Genomic DNA, 25,259 nt, shown 5'->3' with positions numbered 1-25,259 from the left:
GTGTTTGTGTGTGCCGAAGTTGATGGATGCACTGGAGAACCTCCAAAATGATTCCAATTAAGCCTTAGGTGAAATCCGTTGTTTATGTACCAGATGCAAAAATTCTACCAGCAGTCAGCTCCCACGTCTTGTACTCGAAATGTTTCAGGGAAGGCGTAACAACAACAAAAAAGCCCCCCCCCGCAATCATCTCAATGCCTTGAACCATGTGCCACCATTAGGGCCACACAAAGAACAGTCTGACAAATGACCACTTTACGTCCCTCTTTGACTTTAATGAATTTATATGTTATCTTGGCCCTAATGGAGGCCGCGGCGGAGGGGCTGGCGCGAGGCCATAACAAATGAAAAGCTCTGATTAGCACAGAATGAGCCGAGAAGAGAAAAAATGCCATTCATCTTGGTTAGCATCCTCCTGAGCTCTTTTATGGGTCGCTGTTACAAGGACGGTGGAGCCGGGGGTGGCGGTCCCATTAGCGGGGCAGCTGAGTGGTCAGCGGCCCCGGCGTTGACGGAGCGTCTGGCGCACTCGCATGGTTCAAGTCAGTGAATGGCTCAGTGCGGCTTGACTCCTGAATAACCTTCGGAGGTACCGGGAGCTTCACCCCTGCGTGACCCCGCTCTGTGGAGAGAGGGGTGTGTGTATATGTGTGTGGGAGGTTAGGGGGTCTGCTCCACAGGGGGAGGGGGGGGGCGCCACCCACTCTTAGTCACTCTCACACTAGCAACAGGTAAACATAAGAATGGCTGAAATAAACATCTTGAATATGCAAATAGTCAGGAGCATGAATCATTTGAAAATAATGTGTTTCCCGATGAAATTTGAAGACACGCACAATGTTGACGCACGTGTAACGAGATAAATGATTATTTTCAGTGGTGATTGGTGCAGACTCCCATTTAACACAAGATTGAATGTGATTGGTTATTTATGAACACAGCCACACTCAGTTATGAAAGATTGTGCAACCATATCATCATAGTTGATTTTTTTCTGATTATTTATATATTTTTAATTGAGTTGATAGATAGTTGGATAGATAGATAGATAGATAGATAGATAGATAGATAGATAGATAGATAGATAGATAGATAGATAGATAGATAGATAGATAGATAGATAGATAGATAGATAGATAGATAGATAGATAGATAGATAGATAGATAGATAGATAGATAGATAGATAGATAGATAGATAGATAGATAGATAGATCATGTGTTCTGCTGAACTTTGCTATCTTCTTCCAGTAAACATTTCCTTCCCGGATTCTCAGCTGACACTCTTGAGCTCTTTAATTCTTGGTATTCTTTGATGGAGCATTTTTCTATTTAATTGCAAAGTAGGCCAGCAAGTTTTTAGAGGGTGTGTGTGTGTGTGTGTGTGAAAAAGAAACACTCCGATCCACCAGAGCAGCAGCAGAGGCGTTGGGTCCCGATCTTGTTGAAGCTTGATACGGACCACTGCTGTCATTGGGAGAAGTGCTCTTTTTGAGCGGCCCCTCCTCCTCCTCCCTGGCCGGGCCCCCCGGGCTCTAGAGCCGCCTCGCACACTTTTCAGTCCGGTCCGGGAGAGGAATGTGCGGGGATGCCGAGCACCGCTGGCTGTAGGACACCTCGGAAACCTCGACGACAACACCGTTATGGACAGCCATGATCCGTATGTGCATTTAAGTAAGTACGCCTTCTCGTATTCGACTTTTAAAACCATCGCGGAGAAAGCGAGAGACAGACAGGAAGAGCAGTTTTCTGCAGGAGCGCTCCCCGGCTATGGCGTCCTCTCTCCGGGGCTTTCAGCACATGCAGCCTCGGTCCTAGTGCCCCCGGTTGCTCCAGTAGCGGTTATTTTTGTGCTGTAAATAAAGTCAGGTGATCGTGGCGGTCAGGCAAGGTCAGAGGTTGGCATTTTAATTGCTCTTATGTAATTTACGACCCTGGTAAACTGTTTGAAATTTAATTTACTGCGAGGAGCACAGAAGAGGCTTCAGAAAACAGACAGCAGAAATGGTTGACACAAACAAACTTGTGGCACAAAGTGGCACCCCCACAGTAGACCCCCCCTCCCTATACAACGCGGGTCATTTTAGAGGGCATCCATCCCACGGACAGCGTGATGTCATTTTGCTAAGTAAAGCTTCACTCCTGCTCTGACTCGACGACTTTGCCCTTGAACCAGCTGATGGCTTTCTTGTTTTCCCCTTTGCCCTTCTATTAGCAGAATTGTTTATGTGACAGCTTTACAGCCCTGTGGAGTTGGGCAACACGTGGATCACAGTGGGCCAATGGCTTTTGTCTGTTCAGTACACCGATTTAACAAGTTGAATTACGCACTTTATTCTGTATGTTTTCACCATCATCATGTGATGTTGTCTCCTGGCTCATGTGCTGCAAAAAAAAAAGTGTCTCGTCTTATAAACGTTTGTTTACTTGTCACTTTTGCAAGGCAGAAAAAATTCTAATTGACTGAAAAGGAAAATACAATCAAATGTGTTTTTCGTAATTAGCGATTCTTTTGCACACAACTCGAATGAGCCATTTTTTGTACATTACAAGACTTTTAAATGTAAATTAAGTGGTTTCAGAAAATACGCCTACAGTTATTTAATGCACTGTTTGCATTCGAGTTTACTCAGCGGCACAAAAACAAGATGTCACATGGCAGGTTTTTCATTTGGGTGTTTTAAATTTATGGCCTGGAAGCGTTTTTCTCTCAAATATTTACTCAAATGTTAAATTTCCTAATGTGTTGGTAGAAGTCAATGATAGACACTTTGATAGAAATCAGCTGTAGGAATGGAACTGGATGCTTTCTTTATGCATGATTTTTTTTTTTTATACTTTCTTGTTTCTCTCAACTCTCGCCAGGTATGAGGCTGTAAAAGCTATTTTACTGCACACGTTTCTCGGGCAAGAACTTTTAGCTCTTTAGCATAGTTTCTGAAATTTAAGGAGTGAATGTTTGCCAACTTTTACTGAGCCAAGGCACATAATTTATATTCGAAAGATCTCACCGCACACCATCAAGCAAAAATGATACTAAATAATGTGGTACGCTTTGGATACTTTGCATCTCAACTTTTTTTTTTGGCCTAGCATTTTCTTTCGCGGTTGTCATCCGAAAGCCAACAATCAATTACCGCAGTGCTTTTTTTTGTTTTTAAAGTAGAGTGAGTTTAGCAAAATATAATCGCAAGGCATTAAATAATAACACAAAATGGGCCTTTGAGCATAAACAACGTCAGTATGCTATCGCTGAAATCTCGACACCACTCACAGAGGCTGGTAATTGTTTCCATAAGCGGTGTGCCCCCAAGGGGGACGCAAGAGACATCTGGATGGGACAACTTGTAAGCAGTAGACCGGATATGGAATATTTCAGCCCTGTGGCATCCCAAATGGCCCGATTATTTTTAGTTTCATCTTCAGCTTAAAATGCAATTTTCTGGATTTGTGTGTTGTTGAAGACTTGTCTTTTACACCCTGGTCTGATTTAAATTATTGTTATTTTAGCAGGAGAATCATTTAAAATGAATGATTAGTTATCTGGAACTTCATCTTACAAGACCTGTAATTAAAAATGGTTGCAGAATTAATATCACCTCTTAAAAAGTATCTTTCTTGTGTCTGAATGATGTTTTACCAGGGCCATGAATGTGATTTGTTTCTTGGACGGATGATGAAATTGCAAAATGAATCTTAAAGTCACCACGTGTAGCATGGATGAAACAAAAGCGTCTTGTGTTCTGATCGCTTAGAGGTCTATTCCTTTTCTCACGGATCTGTTCCAGTAGGCTTCATTCTGCAGAATAAGCAGCATCGCTTCTTTCTCAGCATTTTATTTTTTTTCAAAATTTGCTATTCGGCGAAGTGATCCTGGATGCCCCCCCCTCCTGCCTTTGATGCTGACAACTTATTTAAGAAGTGGTGACATTGAAAAGGGAGAACTCTAAAAGAGGAAGAATCTCAGGGCGGGCTGAAGAAAGCAATCGCCCTGTTTGATGTGAACAATCGCGAATGACTCGACACTATGAGTCCGGACTTGCAAACATTGCCAGCGTATAGCTCACCGTCTGTGACCCGGCGGCGGCGGCGGCGGCCACCACGCCGTCATGTGACTGAAAGAATGCGGCCGTTGCCGTGCATTTTGAAAACCTGCTCGCTGACTGCCAAGCCCTGCACGCAGTTTAGCTCCCCCCCACAGATAAATAAACCACACAGGTAGAGGGTGTGGTTCTTGGCAGGTTTACTCAAGGATTCTCGCTACTTGAGCCCCAATGCATTAGCACACAATGCATGCGTGAGTATTGAGTGTGTGTCGTTGTGTGCTGCTGGAAAAGGCTGCTTGACTGGATTGTGTGTGTGTGCGTGTGTGTGGGCACATGTGCTTATTGTGAGAACAGAGTTGAGGGAAAAGAAGGGGGCGCAGTGAGGTCATTCTCAGGGCTAATTGTCAGTAATTAGTCATTAGCGAAGAAGGTCAAAGCCTTGATTTAATTTCAGATTGAATCAAGCAAGAGGACCTTGGAAAGGTTGCAACGGTGTTTGCTCGTGAGGTGCATTTTGAAATGTCTTCATTAATTGTGCAATAACTGCATGCAATCCGCACAAACTCGAACTTCCACCGGCTGGCTCGCTGAGTGTTTGCTTGTTTTGAGTGCACTATTGACTTGTGGGTTTTAGAACTCCCCCCTGTATAGGAATTTAATAATCATTTTATGGATCGAAAAATCCCCAATCGTAATATTTTTATTAAAGTCGAAATCTACGCCAAATTTAACTCTTGGCGTCAATTCACTGTGTTTATATACGCCACAATATTTGATCGTAACATGATTTGAGTTTCTCCTGCTGGGGTTTGTTAAATCTTGGAATGTTGTGTGTCTCCTGCTGGTCTTCTCGCGTCTCTTTTGCCAGACTGCGAGGTGATCTGATTACTGCTGGTGGCCCTCATCCAAGTGCCGTATGGACATTTGATGCTCAAGGTGCATGTACAGGGCTTTGCTTAGCATGCTTATGTTTATTTATAAGGCTGGAAGGGCATCAGGTGAATTTTTGATACGATGGCAGGAGGCGTTAAAGAAGCAGCTGTGCACTTCTGCGAGGGACAGCTTGTATTCTCTGGTGATTAGAATTAATAAGTGTCTTGCAAACTTTTCAAAGTACTTCTTAAATCTAAAATTGAGAACTGTTTGTTCTAGAATAGTCAGTGTAAAAAGACGGTGGCGCCTTGAGATATGACATACTTGAGTTTTTAACTTGATGTGAGAGCTACATGCTAGCGTTGAACTGAACAATTCTTAAAAAAAGAGGCTTCAAATGGTTTATTTGAAGTATATCGTCAAATCGAGCAAAGTGAATTATAGAACATGACACACGTATTCAATACAAACATATAACTTTGCCTTAAAATGTTTTTAGCTAAATGCTAACAAATGAAGTGAAGCTAACAATGTTCAATTTAATATGTCATTATTGTATGTTTTTCTAAAATACAACACTATACACACAACAGTGTTTCTTATCAAAAAATACTTTTTGTTGTTCTTTTGGGATGCCGAACGGATTAGTGGCATTACCATTGATTGCAATGAGGAAGCATGATTTGAACAAATTCAACTCGTATCACAAGGCACCACCGTACTTTTTCCCGTGTCCTTACTTCCTTTTACCAACGTTCAGACTAAACGTGCATTCCCCTCCTGGGTTTTGCCGTTTATTTAAGTTCCCTCAGGCTTTGCCATGCATTGTTCTTCTTTGCCTTTAAGGTATATTTTGGGCTTGTGTTTTGCATCTGGCTTTTCGCTTTGCTCTCTGTTTACTTGACCACTGTCCAGTATTCGAACGAGACAATTCCTGACTTCCTGGAATGCTATACATGAGAAACGCTTGTGCTAAGGCTAAGGACACACGCATATTAATAACCACAAGCACACGGGCAACCGACCATGTCACAACATTTTTCTTCATGATATCAAAGAGAATTACAGATGTTTGGAGGAAGGTAGAAGACTGAGATGAAAATTCTTAAGCCGAGGGCCTCATCTTGTCACTTTTTTTTCAGAATTCACAGCTCATTTCTCATACATTTCAAATAAGCCACAGGGCAGTGGTTACAAGTACCACCCTAAAAAAAAGTTGAAAAACTTATACAAGTTAAATACAACTGAACTGTACTTAGCTGTAATTCTTTCACATACCACTAGAGGGAGTATTTTCACCTCTATCCTACGCATACCAGCGTAGACGAGTGGAACTTTGGAAAATTGTTAGCACGGAAGCTACCTGGTGGCTAATGGAAAGCCCCGCAACCACCTGATAAGGTGTCATACGAATCTTTTTTTTTTTGGGGGGGGGGGGTCGGGGGGACATTAAGGCGCCTGCCTTAACAGCCTTTGGCTATGGAAGCTGTCCTCCACGTATTAATGTCTGATCCCTTTTAAGAAGCTGTAATTGGAAACTACCTCTTATACTCTAAGTGTGATTCCCCCCATTCCCACTTTAATGCCCCCCTCATTCGCCACCCTGCACTTTAACAGGTGTCCCTGCACAGTTTTAGCCACCGCCGGAGGTATAGAGAAACACGAGTGGGCGTCCCAAAAGCTGATTTGTGTCATCAGTCGGACAGCAAAGAGTTCCTATGGGATTGATCTCCCCGGAAGGATAATCTGCCTAATCTTGTAACTGGACTGATGGACTCCACCTCTTTTTTTGCTCTTGCACCACTCCCCCTTTCCGCCTCCTCCTCCTCCTGACCATTCCTAAAAAGTAGCAAGGATCCGGAGTTTCCGCCTCATCTTTAGTTTGTCAGCTCAGCATCAGTCAAGTCGGACGCCGCGCACGGCGACTGGCGTCCTGCCAGCTCGCAACCGAAGGCATGTGGCAACCTGCGGCATCACCTGCAGCTGGATGTGGAGCCGGGCGGGAGCTGGGTTACGGCCACTGTGAGTAGTTGACTCGCTGCGTCCTTGGAAGGAATAATAGAAAGCAGATCAGGGTCACTTGAGTGTTTATATTTCTTTTTTTTTTTGCTCTGGGTTTTTCCCACACATAGTTAGACTCGTTAATGGATGCATTATGGTAATACCTCTAATCCCTGGACGCTCTTTAAAAAAACTCATCTTCCCAGGGTAGAAACTCTCAACACAAATAATGTCTGCTGCTTCTTTGCTTTTGGGTTTTCCGTTGCGGATTACACAACAAACTCGATTTTGTAGTTCGCTTTTATCTAGCCTGGAAGGAAACTTCAAGACGATAATAGATATACTGTATTCATATCCGCTGAATCTTTTTTTTTACAAAAAAAGATCCCAAATTAATTTTACATGGGAAAAATGTTCATAGTTTACCACAATTTTTGAAAACATTATTTTAAAATGACTTTGAAAAACCTTAAATCACAACAATAATAATGATTTTGAATCTGTACCTCAAAACTTTATTAGTATGTTTTGAATCTTTGTTCGTATTATTCACCGTGATAATAAAGGATACCAGCGAATTATTATTGGGGGCGGGGCCTAAATCATACACAGATTTTACGGTACCTTCGCATTATAATAATGAAATACATCAATATTGAATTGATTAAAATAAGATGCTCGCCCGCAAGTGAGGTTAAGTGTCAGGTAGAAAATGAATGGACGTCTCAGTCCAATGTTTACTCATGGTCTCAATTACGGGGGAAGCCTTCTCCTCAAAGGGGAACCCCCCCCCCCCCCCTCAACCTTTCCCCCTACCCCAACACGTGTTGCTTCGTCCTTGGCTATCTGTTTGTCTCTCAACGCGTTTCCCTTCCGATTGGCCCGCTCCATCCTGCTTTCCCTCGTTTTTTTGCATCTGCTGTCCGTCAGCCAGCATCCTTCCGTCAACGCTTGCTCTGCTTTTCTGCTTTCCTCCTCCTCCTTCCTGTGTTTGAAGAGATGTGTCGGGAGGTGTTGACACGAGCTTCGTTTGCCCACGTACTGTACTCGGACAATTATCGGGCATCTCTGCCCCATTGTTCCATTTTATTTTAGTATCATTGTGTTGTTTTTTTCTAGACTTGTAAATCATCTCCCAGACTGCTTCGGCAGATCAGTCCATAAGTGAGCTGATTTGCGTTGTTTGTGTTTTAAACTTTTTATCAAGTGTTTATCTCAGTCCTGTCAGCCCTGGCCTCCACATCGATCCTCGCTGCCTCTGTGTAAAAAAAAAAAAATACTTTGAAGTCTGTCTACTTTGTGTATTTGGGAGTCGGAGGGTGGGGGGGTGATTTTCTATGTAGTTGTTGGACTTCTACTTAATTTTCCCATTATTGCACTAAACAGAAACAGAAAAGGGGTTGGCTTTTGTTGAAAATAGAGCAGAGGTCGTTCATCTTCTTTTCAGGGAAAGTTTGTGTGTTCACTCGAGAGTTCACCACGGGGCAGAATTGTGGGGTCAAAGGAGTTCACTGGTGCAAGTTGTTTGTGTTATTACAGCCGCATGGTTTGAGGACCAACTCGTTTCTTTTACGGTATAGTTGAGAAATGATGTGCCTTTTTCCTGTCATAGCCAGGAGAATTATTTTATGGTGGCTTGGTCAGAAAATATAAAATTTTAGTTGCGTACCCTCAGGGAAGCTGTCAAATAGGCAGAATCGTATTTTTCTTTTTATAAGGTGCACTTAAATCCTTTAATTTACTGCCGTTGAGCGTTTTAAATTGAGATAGACCAATTATCGGCCGGGCAGATGCCGATGTTTGACTTTTTGATGAATTAAACATCTGACGACTGATTTAAAACTGGTAAATTCAGTGAGCAAGTTTCAGCTAACTGAAATTTTTTATAGATATTTTAAATCCCCCAAAATACCACAAAAAAAAAAAAGAACTAATCAAGCAAATGTTCTGTCTGTACTCAACATTCATCCATCTGTTCAACATGTCTATCGATCTCCGCACCACAGGGGGCTTCTCAATTGGTGGTCGACCATCCTTGGCCAGACTGAGAGATTACATGTGTGTTCCAGTAGGATCATGTTAGCTTTTGGGTGAAAAAAAAAAAAAAAAAAAGCAGATTCCGTGCAGGACGTTGCCCCCGCCCGCCATCCATCAATCTGTCCGTCCCTCTCACGCTGTCTGCCTCCCTCCTCTTCGGCCTCCCACCTTCTTGACAGCTGGCCTGCTGAGCTGCACATACTTACCCAGGGATAAGAGGATTTAGTGACACAAATGATCAGGCATCAACCTCATTTAGCAAAGAAATGAATGTTTATGTTGCGCGTGTGGCGGGGGTGAGCTGCGTAGTTTCCACAGCGGCCTCCACGTTTCGGAGACTTGGTAATTACACTACATGTCCGCCCAAGGTAATGAGCTCTGCAGACTGTCTGCCTGATTACTTTAGGCTTCCTTCTGCTTTCTGTCCTTTGCTTCGATGACAGACGAGTTTGACGTGAACAAACCGAGTCGCCGAGACAACAGGTATCGAACAGATGGAAGTTGCGTAAGAGCTAATCCGGTTTTTATTAAAAGGCACGTGTTGTTTTGGATTCGATGCGTTGCCATCATTGCGTGGTTCGACCCTCTCCCACGCTGTACTACGGAGAGGAGATATTATTAGTTAGTCGGCCGCGGGCTTATTGAATTAAACCATGGGTGGAGTGCTCCATCCACTTAGCGGTGTAATTAACAGTGAGGAATTCGGAGAAACTTTCGTTTTGTTCAACCTGTTGATCTTCCCATCGAGGGGGGGTGTCGTGGATATTTGCTGTGATAAAAACAGATTTGAATTTGAAAATCAGTTTTGATTCAAATTGCACAGAATCGAATTGTTAATCGTATTTTGTCTGAAAGATGATCACTTCTTATGGTCATAAAACAATTTGATACATTTTTTGATCCACGGCGGGCAAAAAGATTCGAGGAGAGTTCGATTTGAAATTGGAACGATTCAGTTGGACTCAGTGGTATTACGATTCGATTCGATTCGATATGGCTGATTTTGTTGTCATTTTTACATACGATTGAATTAACTTGTTAATTCTGTAAATGTGCCATTTATTAAGATATATCTCTTTCCAATAAAATACAATTTGATCTCGATCCGTGTAAGCGAGGCCCGCAAATTGGACTTCTTTTGAACACGGTTCAGGAGTTTGGCAAGAGTCGACCTTTGCTTTGCAGTCACCGGGTGGCCTTCGCTGCTCTCATCTGTTTGCTCTCAAATAGATGCTTGCGTCCTCGCAGCGACATATTGGCTCGGCCCGAGTCCATCAGACAAGAATCAATGGAACAAATCTAGACTGGATGGTTTCACAAGATAAGCGTATGTCTTCAATGTCTGATAATGCTCGTTTTGTGAGATGCCTGGTGGATGACGAGCGGAGAGTGAGACGCTGGTTTGTATGGAGGAGATTAAACTTTCACCTTGACGTAGTTCATTTAAGGATACATAGCTTTTAGCTCTTCTGCCAGAGACCTTAAATTTAAGTTGGTATTAAAAAAAAGTCACCCAACAAGAGAATTCATCAAAATGTTCTCAGAAAGAAAGTGGCCACTGAGATTTTTTTTCCTTTCCCTCTCTTACCATCGCTGCATATTCCGAAACTGAGGACAAAAAATGATGGACTGCTTTTATTCAGCACACTCTTCTGTTGCTGGAGGCGACTCTCCCATATCTTCAAACCTAAAACTTTAGTTAGTGACTGGTCAAATCTGTAAATACATTGCGGAGCGGTCGACATGATGGATGTGAGAGCGTGTTGGCAAGTTGTTGGCAGAGCTCACGATATCGCTGTGCTATTTCTCGCACTCTTACACTTCCAGAATAGACCACGATACATCTTCACAAGGCCTGGTGAGAATTTGTCATCTGCATAAAGACAAGCGTCACGGCGTAGAATGAAAACAGGACTGCCCGTTTATTACATCATCCTTTTGCATTAAAGTCTGAATTACATTTTGTTGCATTGTTCGCGTCTGTTCAATCTCAGAGAGGCAAGTAGTAATACATACAGTATTTGCCTTGAGGGCATCACTTATGGCATACTCGGAGAATGTGGGAGCCGGTCAGTCAGGGGACAGAGCTTCTGTGCTAAACAGGAAGTTGCGCAACATCTGTTCTTAAGCATCCAGCACAGGAGTGAATGACCACTTGGATGATTCCATGTTTCTCAATTTCACAATCGTTTGACATCAATCAAATTAAGGAGGACCACTTCAACATTGTTGTTGCATAATATGAGCATATTATTAATCATTGGAGGATGGGGGAGGATAACGGGAGGTCTCTATCCGAATTTAAAAACTGTCATTTGAAGAAGATTGCATGCCGTCACACCCGCATGACATTTATACCACATGCCTCATCATTAGTAACATTTCAACCCCCCCCAAAAAAAAAAATTGATTTGAGTCACAGCCCTGAAAGGAGTGTGCAGCCCACATGGCAACCTTTATACTCGACATGAATCGCGTCGGTGACAACAAACGGCCTCAAAGCTACAGCACATGCATGAAATTACACTCGGTGGGTCCTGTTGACTGACACGTTTCCTAAGTAGGTCATCTATGCAAATGCCAGCCTGTCAGTTCACATCAATAGATTCCAAAGCAAGGTCAGCACAAAAGTCAGCAAGGCCTCACGCTGTTTTTGTGAATTTAGTGTTTAGGATTACAGTAAATTTTTTTGATTTCCATACACTTCTTTGTTGCTTTTCTTTTGTTATCTTTATTTTATGTTGTGTTAATGTGTGAAAAATTCTTTCAAAAGCTACAAATCTCCCTTTGACGGTCGTACTTAGCGGCACATTCATTAATGCTGCTTAGCCATGTGTTGATCGCCAACGCATGTTAGCAAATAGCGGGTGATGCTAAGCTTACTTCAACGTGTTGGCACAGGGTCCAAATCTGTCACGAGTCAGCACTTTTACGATTTATATGTAATCCATTCACGCTCATTCATGGATATTTATTTATTTATTTTTTTATTGCACGTGACTTTGATTGTCATCCTAACGGGACACACCTTCTTCTTGCAGATTCTACCGGGCCAATGAGCACGGCCCATTCTCACCCCCACACCCCGCCAATGGGCGGCATGGTGGGCCACCCGTCGGTTATCAGCACCGCCAGGCACTTGCCGTCGCCCATGTCGTCCATGGGCTCGCACATGAATGGCTTGGCCTCACCTTACTCCGTCATCACCTCATCTCTGCCGTCCACGCCCAACTTGAACTTCGGACCGCTCGGAAGTCCGCAGGTGAGGGGAAAGTGATTAGATGTTATCTCGAGAAATAGAATCGAGTAGACCTTTTATGTCATGGTTCACATGTCAAACTGGTTTGGTTATTTTTATTCGTTTGAAGGTTGTAGCTTGAGCCAGCGTGTTGGACTCGCATACCAGGGCCTTCCTGGAGCTCATGCTCACCGTGGACTGACCTTTAGATTTGTGGCCCTTGAGGTCATCCCTGCGTCTGTTGTCATGTGAGCGGACTTATACGCAGTCCTGCCATTAGCCCTTTAATGAGCTACTGCACGAAAGAGCCAGCGAGCGAGCAAGAGAGAGAGAGAGGCAAAAAGAGCAGCCTTTATGATTGTGTATTTTCTTATGCTCTATTTACCTCTATGGCGCCAGTCTTTGTCTGGTTCTCTCGTGCACTTTTGTAATCGTTTTTCATGCTCCATACATGCTTGCTTTCAATGTACGCAGCACTTTTACCCCCCCCCCCCCCGTACATGTAGGTTACAACTGTGTGTGGATATAAGGTGTGTCAGAAATGTTTCAGGACAAAAGATACATATGGGCCTTCAGATTATGAGCTAAAATGAATGCAAGTACTGTTTGGTGGCAATGAACTCTCCTCGCTTCAGAACTAGCAGCAGATTGTTTTTTAAAAAAAGGCTTAAAAGGTTTATTGCCACTTCTAGATAAAGTTTAAAAAAAAAAAGACAATTACACAGAGTATCTAAAACAACCACATAGCTTTGCCATAATAAGGTCAATAGCTAACAAACAATGTAAAAGGTCATAGACAAGCTAACAAAACTATATTATGTTGTAGTTAGGGATTAAATGTATGAAATATGTTTTTTTGGAGCTTTTATGACCTCATATATGGAAAAAAAAGCCATTATCCTTCTATTCTCCTGTCTCCTTTAATGGACTATGACAACAAGCTAATGGATATTCAATGGCCACAGAAAATTGTTAAACGTCCACAAACATGTCCCACTCTACATATCTTATATTTCCTTCATGCCATAGGTCAAATCCCAACTTGTTTGATTTCACAGTTAACCGGCTCAGTATGTTAATTTTTAAACATGCTTTATTTATTTTTATATTTCAAGTTTAATTCTCGAATAGGAGTGAAGTTAGAGAACTGTACGGCTGAGTCCTGCATATTCTGCTGTATGTTTCTTTATATTGTATCAAAAATGGATGATGCATCAATAATCCAACACTTGAAGAATGTTGTTATGGTATATGTCTGCAAGCAAACCGTTTAGAGTGGCAACACGGGTGAGATTAATTATGAGTGAAATCTGTGGATGAGTGCAGCGAAAAGCACTAGCTGCTAAAAGCGGGGGTGATGTGGATGCTCATTAAAAGTACGAGTGTCTGCTTACGGGAAAGAATCCGACGCATGTTCCTCTCAGTCGGAAGGTCACCACCGCAGAGGTTTGGGGATGAGCCCGCCATTAGGCGAGCGTCGGAGGAGAGCGAACGTTGTAAATAAGTGATAGGAAAAGCCTGAGGTGACGGAGACGTGGGTTCTTTATGTCACAACGCATCAAATATATAGAACAGGAGGGCATTTGTAGGTCAATGTTTCCAGCTGGGATGCAGATGTTTGCACATAAACAGCAAAAAAAAAAATCCTGCTCGGCTTTTGTCAACATAAGAGGGTCAAAGGACGAGATCGTGATAAAGAAAACATTTGGAGCGAGAAGCAGTTCTTATTTCAATTCATTTGGCGCAAAACTCAAGTGAGTTCTCTGAGTAGCTTACATTTTGGAGAAATATTTCCAAAAGCTTTACTCAACATTTTTCAGTCGACCCTCTCGGCTAGCAATTCACGCTTCCTTTTGCCTCTATTTAAGAACGACAACTCAGCGACCATGTGACTGGCCTCATGTGCCTCTCCCAGACTTCGAAACATTAAGAAACCTGCATGACAAGCCTCGGAGAGAACAGTCAGCTCTCCCACTGAGCGGGCATGTGACACACTTTCACAATGAAATTGCGAGGGTGCGGCGGAGGGGTGGGCAGAAGACAAAACGAGTCGGGGAAAAACAACAAAAACAGGAACATGTCACAAGACCACCTCACACCATCCACTTTTACTTCCCCCCTCCGCTTCCTGTCCTTCGACTCGAGTTGACCGACCGTCCTCTCTCCGTTTGTGCTCCTCAGATGAACTCTATGAACAGCGTGAGCAGCTCGGAGGACATCAAGCCTCCGCCGGGCCTGCAGAACCTGGGGAGCATCAACTACCAGTGCCCGAGCCCTGGGGGGATGTCAAAGCACATCTGCGCCATCTGCGGAGACCGTTCCTCAGGTGACCTCAAGGGCAGACGCTCCCCACGAAGCTTCCTTCCCTTCAGCTAAAGGTGACGCCTTTCCTTTCGTACGTGCGCAGGGAAACACTACGGCGTGTACAGCTGCGAGGGATGCAAAGGCTTCTTCAAGAGGACCGTGCGCAAAGATCTCACTTACACTTGTCGAGACAGTAAAGAGTGCCTGATCGACAAGCGCCAGCGAAACCGCTGTCAGTATTGTCGATACCAGAAGTGCCTGGCCATGGGCATGAAGAGAGAAGGTACATCATTATTAGCAACAACATGAAACAAACTCGTGTAATGTATATTATGTAACACATGAAATACATCATTTTGCATTATTACATTATTTTTACTCGTGGATATAAAAAGTCTACACACACCTCTTCATATCTTAGTTTAATACGATACACACCAAGATCATGTCAACATTTTCCAAATCTGTCCATCTCAATTAAAAAAAACAATTCTAACAGGGGACGTAACAGTAAAATAGATCAGAGAATGTGATTGCAAAAGTGTGCACACCCCCATAAACTGAGATGTGGCTGTGTTCAGTTGTATACAATCGCATTTAAATTGATCATGCGAAATGGAATCAGCAGACATCATCCCCAACCATCGGTTCCAAGGCCGTAGAGATATTTATTTAAATAATTTTTTGGATCTTATGTAAATGACTGCAAAAAAGATAAATGTGTGTGGGTGTGTGTGTGGGTGTGTGTGTGTATGCGTGTGTGCGTGCGTGTGTGCTTATGTTGTAGCGGTACAGGAAGAGAGGCAGCGTGGGAAAGAGCGTGGGGAGAATGAGGTGGAGTCGACTAGCAGTTTTAATGAGGAGATGCCTGTGGACAAGATCCTAGACGCTGAGCTGGCGGTGGAGCCCAAGACGGAGACGTACTCGGACGGCAGCCCCGGCAACTCGGTAAGCGTTCAACATAGTCACCACCACGACTGTAAGGTTTCATTTGTGCAAATGCCACAAGGTGGCGCCAAAAGAGAAAGTAGTAATTGGTATTAGGAAGTAAAAGTGGGAGTCGCTGATGGTGTAGGGGATTTGCCGCATATGACGGTGTAAATGTGTGACCAAAAAAAAGTATGTTGAAATGACTGCATAAACTAATCAATTTTACATGACAGCAAGCTAGCTAGCCAGCTAGTGGGTATAAAGTGAGAATATATTAATTTTGCTGGGGTCAAAGAGTCCAATCGGTACACTCCATTCCGTGTCCTGTTTCTCTTGGTCTCGATTTCCAAATGAGCTCCGAGGAATGATTGCTTCATGTTGGAGCAAAAGTTCTTGTGATATTCCTATCCATGTGATCCAAGATACTTCGCACTTGCCAAAACCTCGTTCGCAATCTCCCGAGAGAACGTTACTGTTGTGTGAAAGCATCCTAAAATGGGCTTTGTTGCACACTTTTTGTGTTGTCTTGACTTTTGTTCTGGAATGCCTGCTCAACCTCCCTGCTTGTCCGCCTGTAGACCAACGACCCTGTCACCAACATCTGCCAAGCGGCAGACAAGCAGCTCTTCACGTTAGTGGAGTGGGCCAAGAGGATTCCCCACTTCTCAGAGCTCCCCTTAGATGACCAGGTCATCCTATTACGAGCAGGTAAGTCCCATTCTGTATATACGTTCACTTTGCAAAAGCAGTTGGATATTTTTCCCCCGAGTTATATGCTTCCAAGCCACAAATATTTTTGATGAAGCTGCCTCACCTCACCTATATGTCATGAGAAAAGCGTGTGAGAGAATTAGAAATGCTGCGAGGCATGGAATGTCAAATGCATGTGATGCATCACCATCATAAAATGTTTAACCGAGTTAGAAAATGGGGCAGGGTAACTTCTTTGAGTATGTTTTTGATACGCCTTTCTCCATTAGCAGTTACAACTATAAAAAGTGATGGTTTGTTGCAAATTATTTTGCCAACTTTTAACTTGTGGCTGGCTCTCTGTGGTCCTGGGACCCCAATTTGAGAACCTCTAATTTAGTGCATATCGTGCGTCAGATTTTAACTGACAAGCTGCTCATGGTGGTTGTCGGTCATCCTCAGGCAGGCCATCTATTTAAGTCCCTTAACTGTCACTTGACATATTAACCATTTAGCTAAATGGAGCAGTGAGACAGAAATAGCCCAGAAATCCCAGCAGTGCCTTTGCAACTGAGGAAACACTGACCTCTGCTGGTGGGAAATATGCCTGCAAGAGGAATATGATGGAAAGAGAAACACAATTATTTATTTTTTTGCTCCTTACAGGCTGGAACGAGCTGCTCATCGCGTCCTTCTCTCATCGGTCGGTGACGGTGAAAGATGGAATCTTACTGGCCACGGGCCTCCACGTCCATAGAAGCAGTGCCCACAGCGCTGGAGTGGGCTCCATCTTTGACAGGTTGGGACCAAAGCTTAAAATCAAGACCAAAAATGGATTCCTTTAGTTGATGGCGGGCATGAATTTGATATTATTGCAGAGTCCTGACAGAGCTGGTGTCCAAAATGAAGGATATGCAGATGGATAAAACGGAGCTAGGCTGCTTGCGAGCCATTGTCTTGTTCAACCCAGGTCAGTGCTTTTTTTTTTTTTTTTTTACCGGTCCTTAGTAAATACAACCGTAAATAGCTATCTGGAATTCTGCTGTCATTTATTCCTAACATTTAATTAAAATAATGGATATTTTTGAGTGGATACAAATATAAAAACAATAAAACAAGTGTTTCTTTCCTCTGCCACTAGAGGGAGCCCTACACTTTGAGTATCACTGAAGAGTTGAGAACGTGCGAAACTAGATTTTCATTTGAAATGTTCTTAGTGAATAGAATAATAACAAATAAATAGAATATGAGGAATGTAATAATAAATAATAAAACTCAAAATTGCTATTGACCATGGCTGTTGCTAATGTTGGGTTTTTTGATTCAGATGCAAAAGGTTTGTCCAACCCAACGGAGGTGGAGGCATTGAGGGAAAAAGTATACGCCTCTCTGGAGTCTTACACTAAACACAAATACCCGGACCAGCCTGGAAGGTGAGATTTACCATTTCTGATGTTTATCAAATTTCCTCTCACGTCAGCAAATATTTGCATTACTTAATCAGATTTCGTGGGATTATTTTATCCTAATGAATTGTTATACATGAACCTAAGTGTTCATAATAAAATGCATCACTGTTGTGTGTGTGTGTGTTGTTCTGGTGTTTCAGGTTCGCCAAGCTGCTGCTGCGTCTGCCCGCGTTGCGCTCCATCGGCCTCAAGTGCTTGGAGCACCTTTTCTTCTTCAAGCTCATCGGAGACACGCCCATCGACACCTTCCTCATGGAGATGCTGGAAGCGCCGCATCAGATCACATGACCCCAGTCAATCATCCCCCTCTTGTAAATAGCCCTTATCAGCAATATGAAGATGGAGTGAGGGAGGAAAGGACGTTGCAATTGCAAAGTTGAATATTTTATAACAATTAAAAAAACAACGGTGTAATTCAATCCAAAATGGGATTTCAAGGCTGCGGTGAGGACTGAGTACAAGCGTCATGTTTTTTTGTAAATAGATTATTGCAGGTGTCCGTTTCGAAAGAATTCCAGTGCATTTGAAAAGGAATCAGATTTTATTCATAGAGTAAATGTATAAAGTAAAATTTTAAGTAAAAAAAGAGAAAAACTGAATTTCTTAAAACATATGAGTATTCTTACAGAATAAAGTTATTAAGAAATACACACAACACTCTTTTTGTCATGTCTACAATATGTCCTGTGGATGCACTAAATATAAATTGGTGGCATGTCTACGTTTTAAAATTAGTTCCATTCTTGACCACTAGATGAGGCTGTAGAGCTAATTTTATTATTGTTGCCTTCAGGAACAGTCTGAAATCATAGCTTTATCTGGTTTGATTACGTTCCTCTATCCGTAACATAGGACATTTTTGGATCATTTTCAAATGAAATTTTAAATTTTGTTTTTTGTGAAGAAATAAAAGGTAAGTTATTTTGGGGATATTAAGGGGGGGCGGGGTCAAACGGTGTATGTTTGTGCGTGTGTGTGCACGTGGTGCAAGTCTCTCTCTCTCTCGCTCTCTTTCTCTCTGCCTTTCTCTTTATCTCTCCCTGCTGTCAGAATACTTGATAGAAAGTCCAAAGAGTGGGAACGACAAGAAGAATTTCCAAGGAGGAGAAACTTTTGGGCACTTAACTATTAAACGCCACCTGCACATCCATCCACTTGGAGATGCTCTGAGTGGACCCGCAATACCACGATCAGCATTTTTGCAAGCTCACTTTCAAAAGGTATGGACATCACATCCTGTACATATTCAAATCACTAAATCTTGTGATTGATGAAAATGTTCACGTGCAAAGAATGGTTGCAAGAAATTAATTTCAATGTGTGTCGGGTAACTGTTGAGTATATTTGGCAAATATTTGTTTAAATTGGAAGAACTGTTGAAAATACACGTTCTACAAATGCATATAATAATATATATGCATGTTTTATAAGATCAAATATTAATACATACTGTATTTCTAAAATGGATCTAAAGGTTTCTCAAAGTTTATACGTATATTAAATATGTTAATATTTGACTGAGAAACTGTTTCATTTGAATGAAATGACCGTTTTATAATTTAAAATAATACAACCTGTATTAAATAAAATCATCACAGAAAAACGACCTACGTAAAATGTGAGTCTGAATGATTAATTTTATTTGCATAATACTTTCTGCTAGGAATATTTTATGTATTTCAAAAAATATTGTTTACTCTTTATATAAAGAAATGTTTTCAAAAAGAAAATAACGCACACAATTGTTACCAAAAAAATGTTCATAGGATTTGCGTAAGTATTGTAAACTGTATAAAAACTCCATGAGTTCATTCATCTGTCAATTATGTATCAACCTATAATTCAACAACTGCACTTTTTAAATGAATGAGAATGTAATAAATAAGTGAGTGAAAATAAGATATAGAATAATAACATTACGATATTGGAATTAACCATTTGCGTGTAATTTCTTTCCCAATGTTAATTTTTCATTTGATAATCAAAAATCGTGTCACGTGGCGTGCATCAAGCTCATACGCATGATCCACGTCGGTTGATTTCCAGTATATAATTCCGTGCGTGTTGCCTCGCAGACATGCAGCGCAGGCCGGTGTGCGCGGGCTGCCGCAGGCCCATCTCGGACAAGTTCCTGCTGCGGGTGGCGGGTGGCCTCCGGCATGAGGCGTGTGCGCGCTGCTCGGCGTGCGGGGACGCGCTGCGGGACTCGTGCTTCGTGCGGGAGAAGCGACTCTACTGCAAACGGGACTATGCTAAGTAAGTGACTCCGATCATTTTACGTGTAGGACACACTCACCAAAATATAATCATAATGCACAGGTGACTGTAAATATTGCATTACAGGAAATTGTGTGATTCTCAGGACATTTTGACTTACATGTGTTTCCATGTGAAAACTTTGTGCGTCTTTTTTTTTTTTCAAATTGACCTCTACAAAACTTGAACAAGGTGACTGAGGGTAAGAGGTGTGATACAAACACACACACACAAACAAGCAGGAGTGGAGCTCAAATGGCACGTTGTCAAAATGTGTTAAAATCGCAAGGTCCATTGGCCCGGTAATGACAAGCTGGGGGCCAACATATGGTAAAGAGGTAACCCCCTCCCTCCCTCCCTCTCTCCATCCGAACCTCCCATCACCTATCTTCTTACTCCTTCCTAATCACCTTCTCCTCATCCAACTGAGCCACCTAGCGAATGTCATATTCTTACATTAACTTATTTTGGCGGACAGCGACCGTCACGAGCTTCTGGCATCGGAAGCGTCGTGGCATCTGGAAGGCCGCTCTCGCCGCGGCCCCTGTGTGACGCTATGGGACGACACCCAGCCAACCGTGAAATATCTGACCTGACCAATTAGCGGGAGTCCTGCTGCCAAAGCTCCGCCTCTGAGATTTCAAGTCTCCCGTCCACGTATACTGACCCCTCCACCACGCCTCTTACCTCGCCCGCAGACTTAGTATTTATTTTATATCACAGAAATCAAATGCAAAAACAATGGCAAGGATTAATTTTGGCCTCAGCACATTGAGCTTGGATGGCACGCCGGTCATATCGGTCACATGACTGGCAGTGTCCTTGACCCTCAAGATCTGTATCTGACAAACACAGAGTCCTGCTTCACCTGATCCAGAAACCGGATCCGCTTCTGTACGTGTCCACTAGAGCGCACCAATCTAAGCTCGTGTTTTTTGCATGGGCACCATTGCAGCTTGTGTGCATGGTAATCGATATAAAACTTTTTGGGGCTTTTTAGCTAAATTTTTTAAATTTTCCTTTGGCTAGATAATTAATCAAAGTGTGACTGTAGTCACTTTTTTTCTTGGAAAATGTCGGTAATTTAAATGCTGGGTATAAATAACCAGCATTGGCTCTCATTGGACCAGTTTTATAAGTCTTGTCTTCCACCATATCCAATTTGAGTATGTTAATTGCGTCGTCGCGTCATAGAAACATTCCAAGCATTTTTTCAGCCGACTTCATTGATCCCCAACGTTCAGGAATGCGAGCGAGCGGCGTGCCGACCAAATTAAAGTGCACGCCACCGCGGCCTCGGGGCAGACGACCCACATGGGACCTTACTTGACCCTGAGGAGGCTTCATTGTTTCCCCCGGCAACCGCTCAGCAAGAGTCAGAGGAATGTAAAAGGATGTCGACCTTCTGACAAGGATGTAGCGGCACCTTTGCTTGTTGAAAATCGTGATATAAATGAATATATATTATTTATTATATTATATTTATTATTTATGTATTTTACAAAGGGAAAGCCCGCCATCAAACAAATTGTCCCAAAATTGTACCCCATTGTGGTTACGTTCGAGACCACCAGCGCAATATGTGAAAGGACTTTACAGTGAAGTGTAAAGAGCTGTCAGTTTCTCATGTCCACTCCAGAATGATGACGCATCATCTGGCATGACAGCCCCAAGATGGGTCGGTGCCAGCCGCGGGACAATAGCCCCGCTGCTTGAGTGTTTGGGGAGGGAGGGGGGCGGCTCTGTCTTTGTCCCGCCCTGGTTGAGCAGACTCGGGGATAATTCCACGGATAATTCCAAGGACCGGCGGCCCAGTCTCTCCCGCCGGGATTTCTGATTCCCCCCCTCCGCCTGGAGCCATGGCCCGCCGTGAGCCTTTTCTGGACGCTCCCCGGGGGCCCGGCCGCCGACATGGCAGCCGGAGCCACGGCAACCGTGTCACGGTGTGGCTAAGCCCAGGCCGCTCCTGGTTGCCAGGCGCTAAGATGCACACCCGTCATGCTGGGGGTATGCGTCTGAGCGGCTGGAGTGGGAGGAGGAGATGGAGGAGGAACTGGGGATCAAGTCAGTGAGACGGTTAGAGGCTGGGAGGCTTTCCGAGTGACAGACAACTCAGCAACATTCCCTGGGAACTTATTTGCTGAACTGTGTTTGTGTTAAGACCAAAGTGATCCCATGATAAGCCACTCCACTTAAAGTTTACAATCAAAACAAACAATTACATCACTTGTGTTCAAAACAACCACCTATCTTAGTTTTTCAATACGTTAGCTTAATGCTAACGCTAAATACAGTCCATGCTCCAGTGCTCTAATACTTTAAGCAGTGTATTGGATACAAATGGTGCAGCAAAACATGTAGCCAGACAATTTTCTTCATCTTCTGCGAAGAACAACTAATATCAGTGCCGTACAGAAGAGCTAAGGGGAGTTTAATTCTATTTAATTGTATTTAATTATAAACTGCTTTGTCACGTTTCTTTCCGTCTCGCCAGGCTGTTTGCGGTGCGCTGCGGGGGCTGTGCCGAGAACATCTCCCCCTCGGAGCTGGTGCTGCGCGCCGGGCCCGTCGTCTTCCACCTTCGCTGCTTCACCTGCAGCGTGTGCTCCGCCCCGCTGAGGACCGGAGATCTCTGCGTCGTCAGGGAGGGCCGGCTTGTGTGCGCCAGGGAAGACTACCACCAGCGGGTGGCCAGCCCGACTTCATCTGACACAGGTGGGAGCTCATGATTGTCTTTCAGATGTTCAGTGAGGTTCTTCAAGGAACCCCTTCCAGGATCGCTACTTTTTTCAAGGACTCCATAATGGAATGCTTGAATATTTATTTAGATAAAAGTGACGTGGAAGAGGAGGTGGTGGAAGACAACTCAAGGAAGGTCACAAGCAGACGAGTCCGATCCAACGAGCAAGAAAGTAAACGTCCTAAAAGACCTCGCACAATTTTGACCACCCAGCAAAGACGACTCTTCAAAGCTTCCTTTGAGGTTTCATCCAAGCCGTGTCGAAAGGTAAAATCCCGATTCTTCCGTTTGTTTAAAAGTTGGACTTTTGCTCCACCTTGTATAACCTTGACACGACTTGAGTTGTTTTTCCCTCTCCTTTTAAAATCATTATTTTATGAAATTAAAGGTACGGGAGACCTTGGCAGCAGACACTGGCCTTACTGTCCGGGTTGTGCAAGTCTGGTTCCAGAACCAAAGAGCCAAGGTAACACACACACACACACTAAATAAGAAAATCTCTTTCGGCACGGTGCCGTCTGCCAAAGGTGAAATCAGCCCGATTATCTCCCCATAGAGGAACCCGATGACATGTCAGCGCATGGCGATGAAACTTCATATTTCCTCACAAAGTGGACTCGTGTGGTTCACTCCTAAAGCACTGAAAGATGTCTTTATCATCGAATAAATACTTCTTTTTTTTTATTTAGATGAAGAAACTGGCCAGGAGGCAACAGCAGCAAGAACATGAGCTGCCGACTCAGGAGGAGCAAGAAGAACCATCACATCACAAAGGTATTCCGCAGCGACTGACAAATTGCAAATTTCTCCATTGTGAAATCTCCCCGTTGCTCCACAGCGCCCCCCAATGGCGTGTCTACATCCCAGCTGGAACATCTGGGCTCTTCCTACTCTCACATCCAGCAGCAGCAGATGGGATTCACAAGGGTGGATCAGCAGGACTTTGACATGGACCCCTTCGGACAAGGCCTGACCCCTCCTCAGATGCCAGGAGATCACATGCACCCCTACGGTAAAAATCAGGACTCCCAATTTCTGCTCTTCAAATTAAAAAGTGTTTTCTCATCCAGGTTTGAATGCGATATACGGCGACGTGGTGGACGGCGACTGCTTGTCTTTGGTGGACACCTCGTCCCTCCTCTCCCCCATCGACTGCCTCTACTCCATGCAGGACTCTTACTTCACCTCCTGAGGGACGATCTTCATCGTGTCCGGACTCAGCAGAAAACGGGGCAGAAGACAAACAGGTGCGCAAATGTGTGGACCTCAGCTCTGTCGGACATTTTGACCATCCGCCCTCTCGAGAATGCTTGAACGCCTCATTACGAGATTACAATGGATGCGAAGGACTTTTTGAATGTGTATTTATTCTTGTGCTCATTTTTAAATGTTCAATAAATAATGGCTGGGGCATAGTGTGGGACGTGCAGATTACAGTGAAACTGAAGGACGCCATTTTCTGGTCAGACTCCAACTTTACAACTTTCTTGTCCTGTCCTGTCCCACCCAATCCAGTCCAGCCTTTTTCTGTCCTACCCTGGCCTACCATTCCCCGTCCAATTCCCCGTGACCCGGGAGATACGAAGACCCCTGGCTTCCTTGCCCTCGCCGTGAACCCTCTCCTGGAACCCGTCTCGTGTTTCCCCCGCTATGAAACGAGACCTCGGCGATCAGAGAGCGCAAGTCAATGGTCAGGAACAATCTAAGTGTCTGTCAGCGTGCTGTGCTTCTGCCAAGAGAGCCAAACAAGTGTGCAGTAGAGTGTGCAGTGGGGCCCCTCTTTTGTGTCTACGTGCGCTCCCGGCGTCTGGAACTCAAGTATCATGATGCCGCTTTATGTTTTTAACTAGTTCTCCAAACTTCTGGTCTTCAGGCACCACCTTGTCACATAAATTATGCGCAAAACAGCGAATAGGTGAGTTTTTCAAGTTCTGCTAAATTTGAAAATAGGCAAATTTGTGAATGCCTTGAATTAGATTACGGGATGGGAGCCAAATCCAAATATAAAAGAGGAGAGCCAAGGTGGTCACCTCCCTTCCTGCAGTTGCCATGCAGTGATGGTGACGGGTTTGGGAACAACACTCGAGTTGCGATCATACGGTCACAGCTTGTGGCGATAACCTCGTTATTATGCTCAAGGTAGTTGACAGTTTCCTGTCAGCGGTCCGGTTATTTATTGCGGCGTCCGTGCCAAGAAGCAGGCCACACACACACACGCACACACACACACACATCCTTTTTAAGTGCAATAATTGGCTTCATGCTGTTGCAATGCCAGCACGGATGAATACGCTGTGCTGAAGATCCGTTGTCATCGGCCATTTACATGGTATTTTCATGCCAAATGTTAAATTACAGTGAAGCTCCATATATTTAATAATTCACCATTATTTTTTAAGTCTATAAGCTGCTGGATGAAAAGCTTACCTATTTATGCTTTTTGTACTTTTACTGTAACGCTCTAAAATGCCACTAGATGTCGTTAAAGACAGGACTAATAGAAAAGTAGTAAATGGAGGTTTCTTGAATTGGATTATTGTTATATACATGTCCCAATGTTTGCCACTAGAGGGCGGCAGTGTGCTTTAAATCTGCCCTGCTGCTTCTAGTTGCTAATTTATGGCAGTTACACCCTTCAATATGGCTCCTGAATTTGTTGAACATTTTTAAGGGGGGT

General features: G+C 43.6%; 2 protein-coding genes across 3 annotated transcripts; both read left to right on the top strand.

The window, feature by feature from the left end:
• Nucleotides 1-1,460: 1,460 nt before the first annotated feature.
• rxrgb (retinoid X receptor, gamma b) lies at nucleotides 1,461-18,243 on the top strand. 2 transcript variants are annotated; one of them, XM_088394247.1, is made up of 11 exons: nucleotides 1,461-1,672; nucleotides 6,768-6,939; nucleotides 11,997-12,217; nucleotides 14,375-14,519; nucleotides 14,601-14,780; nucleotides 15,285-15,445; nucleotides 16,006-16,135; nucleotides 16,784-16,916; nucleotides 16,996-17,087; nucleotides 17,445-17,550; nucleotides 17,727-18,243. In XM_088394247.1, exons 2-11 carry the CDS (start codon nucleotides 6,873-6,875, stop codon nucleotides 17,872-17,874), a joined length of 1,383 nt encoding a protein of 460 aa, XP_088250373.1. In that variant the 5' UTR covers nucleotides 1,461-1,672; nucleotides 6,768-6,872; the 3' UTR covers nucleotides 17,875-18,243. The 2 variants fall into 2 exon arrangements, with proteins under 2 accessions (XP_088250373.1, XP_088250374.1); XM_088394248.1 differs by lacking the exon at nucleotides 6,768-6,939 and having other exon boundaries at nucleotides 1,462-1,672.
• A 306-nt stretch (nucleotides 18,244-18,549) lies between these two features.
• On the top strand, nucleotides 18,550-24,000 carry lmx1a (LIM homeobox transcription factor 1, alpha). Its single transcript, XM_088394035.1, has 8 exons — nucleotides 18,550-18,806; nucleotides 19,662-19,842; nucleotides 22,337-22,557; nucleotides 22,671-22,849; nucleotides 22,971-23,048; nucleotides 23,272-23,356; nucleotides 23,421-23,594; nucleotides 23,653-24,000. The coding sequence occupies exons 2-8, from the start codon at nucleotides 19,664-19,666 to the stop codon at nucleotides 23,772-23,774; spliced, it is 1,038 nt and encodes a 345-aa protein (XP_088250161.1). The 5' UTR covers nucleotides 18,550-18,806; nucleotides 19,662-19,663; the 3' UTR covers nucleotides 23,775-24,000.
• The last annotated feature ends 1,259 nt before the right edge of the window (nucleotides 24,001-25,259 follow it).

Source organism: Syngnathus floridae, chromosome 13 (assembly GCF_059516105.1).
Source record: "Syngnathus floridae isolate MCC-2025c chromosome 13, RoL_Sflo_1.0, whole genome shotgun sequence".
Lineage (NCBI taxonomy): Eukaryota > Metazoa > Chordata > Actinopteri > Syngnathiformes > Syngnathidae > Syngnathus > Syngnathus floridae.
The sequence above is the reverse complement of the archived record's forward strand: the minus strand, read 5'-3'. Positions and strand labels throughout refer to the sequence as shown.

What these genes read in the sequence shown, in the direction of transcription:
- rxrgb (XM_088394247.1), top strand. Translation starts at nt 6,873, where the DNA reads ATGTGGCAACCTGCGGCATCACCTGCAGCTGGATGTGGAGCCGGGCGG. An exon ending in GACCGCTCGGAAGTCCGCAG is followed by an intron (nt 12,218 to 14,374) that starts GTGAGGGGAAAG and finishes TGTGCTCCTCAG; the next exon opens with ATGAACTCTATGAACAGCGT. An exon ending in GGTCATCCTATTACGAGCAG is followed by an intron (nt 16,136 to 16,783) that starts GTAAGTCCCATT and finishes TGCTCCTTACAG; the next exon opens with GCTGGAACGAGCTGCTCATC.
- lmx1a (XM_088394035.1), top strand. Translation starts at nt 19,664, where the DNA reads ATGCAGCGCAGGCCGGTGTGCGCGGGCTGCCGCAGGCCCATCTCGGAC. An exon ending in CATCCAAGCCGTGTCGAAAG is followed by an intron (nt 22,850 to 22,970) that starts GTAAAATCCCGA and finishes ATGAAATTAAAG; the next exon opens with GTACGGGAGACCTTGGCAGC. An exon ending in AGAACCATCACATCACAAAG is followed by an intron (nt 23,357 to 23,420) that starts GTATTCCGCAGC and finishes GTTGCTCCACAG; the next exon opens with CGCCCCCCAATGGCGTGTCT.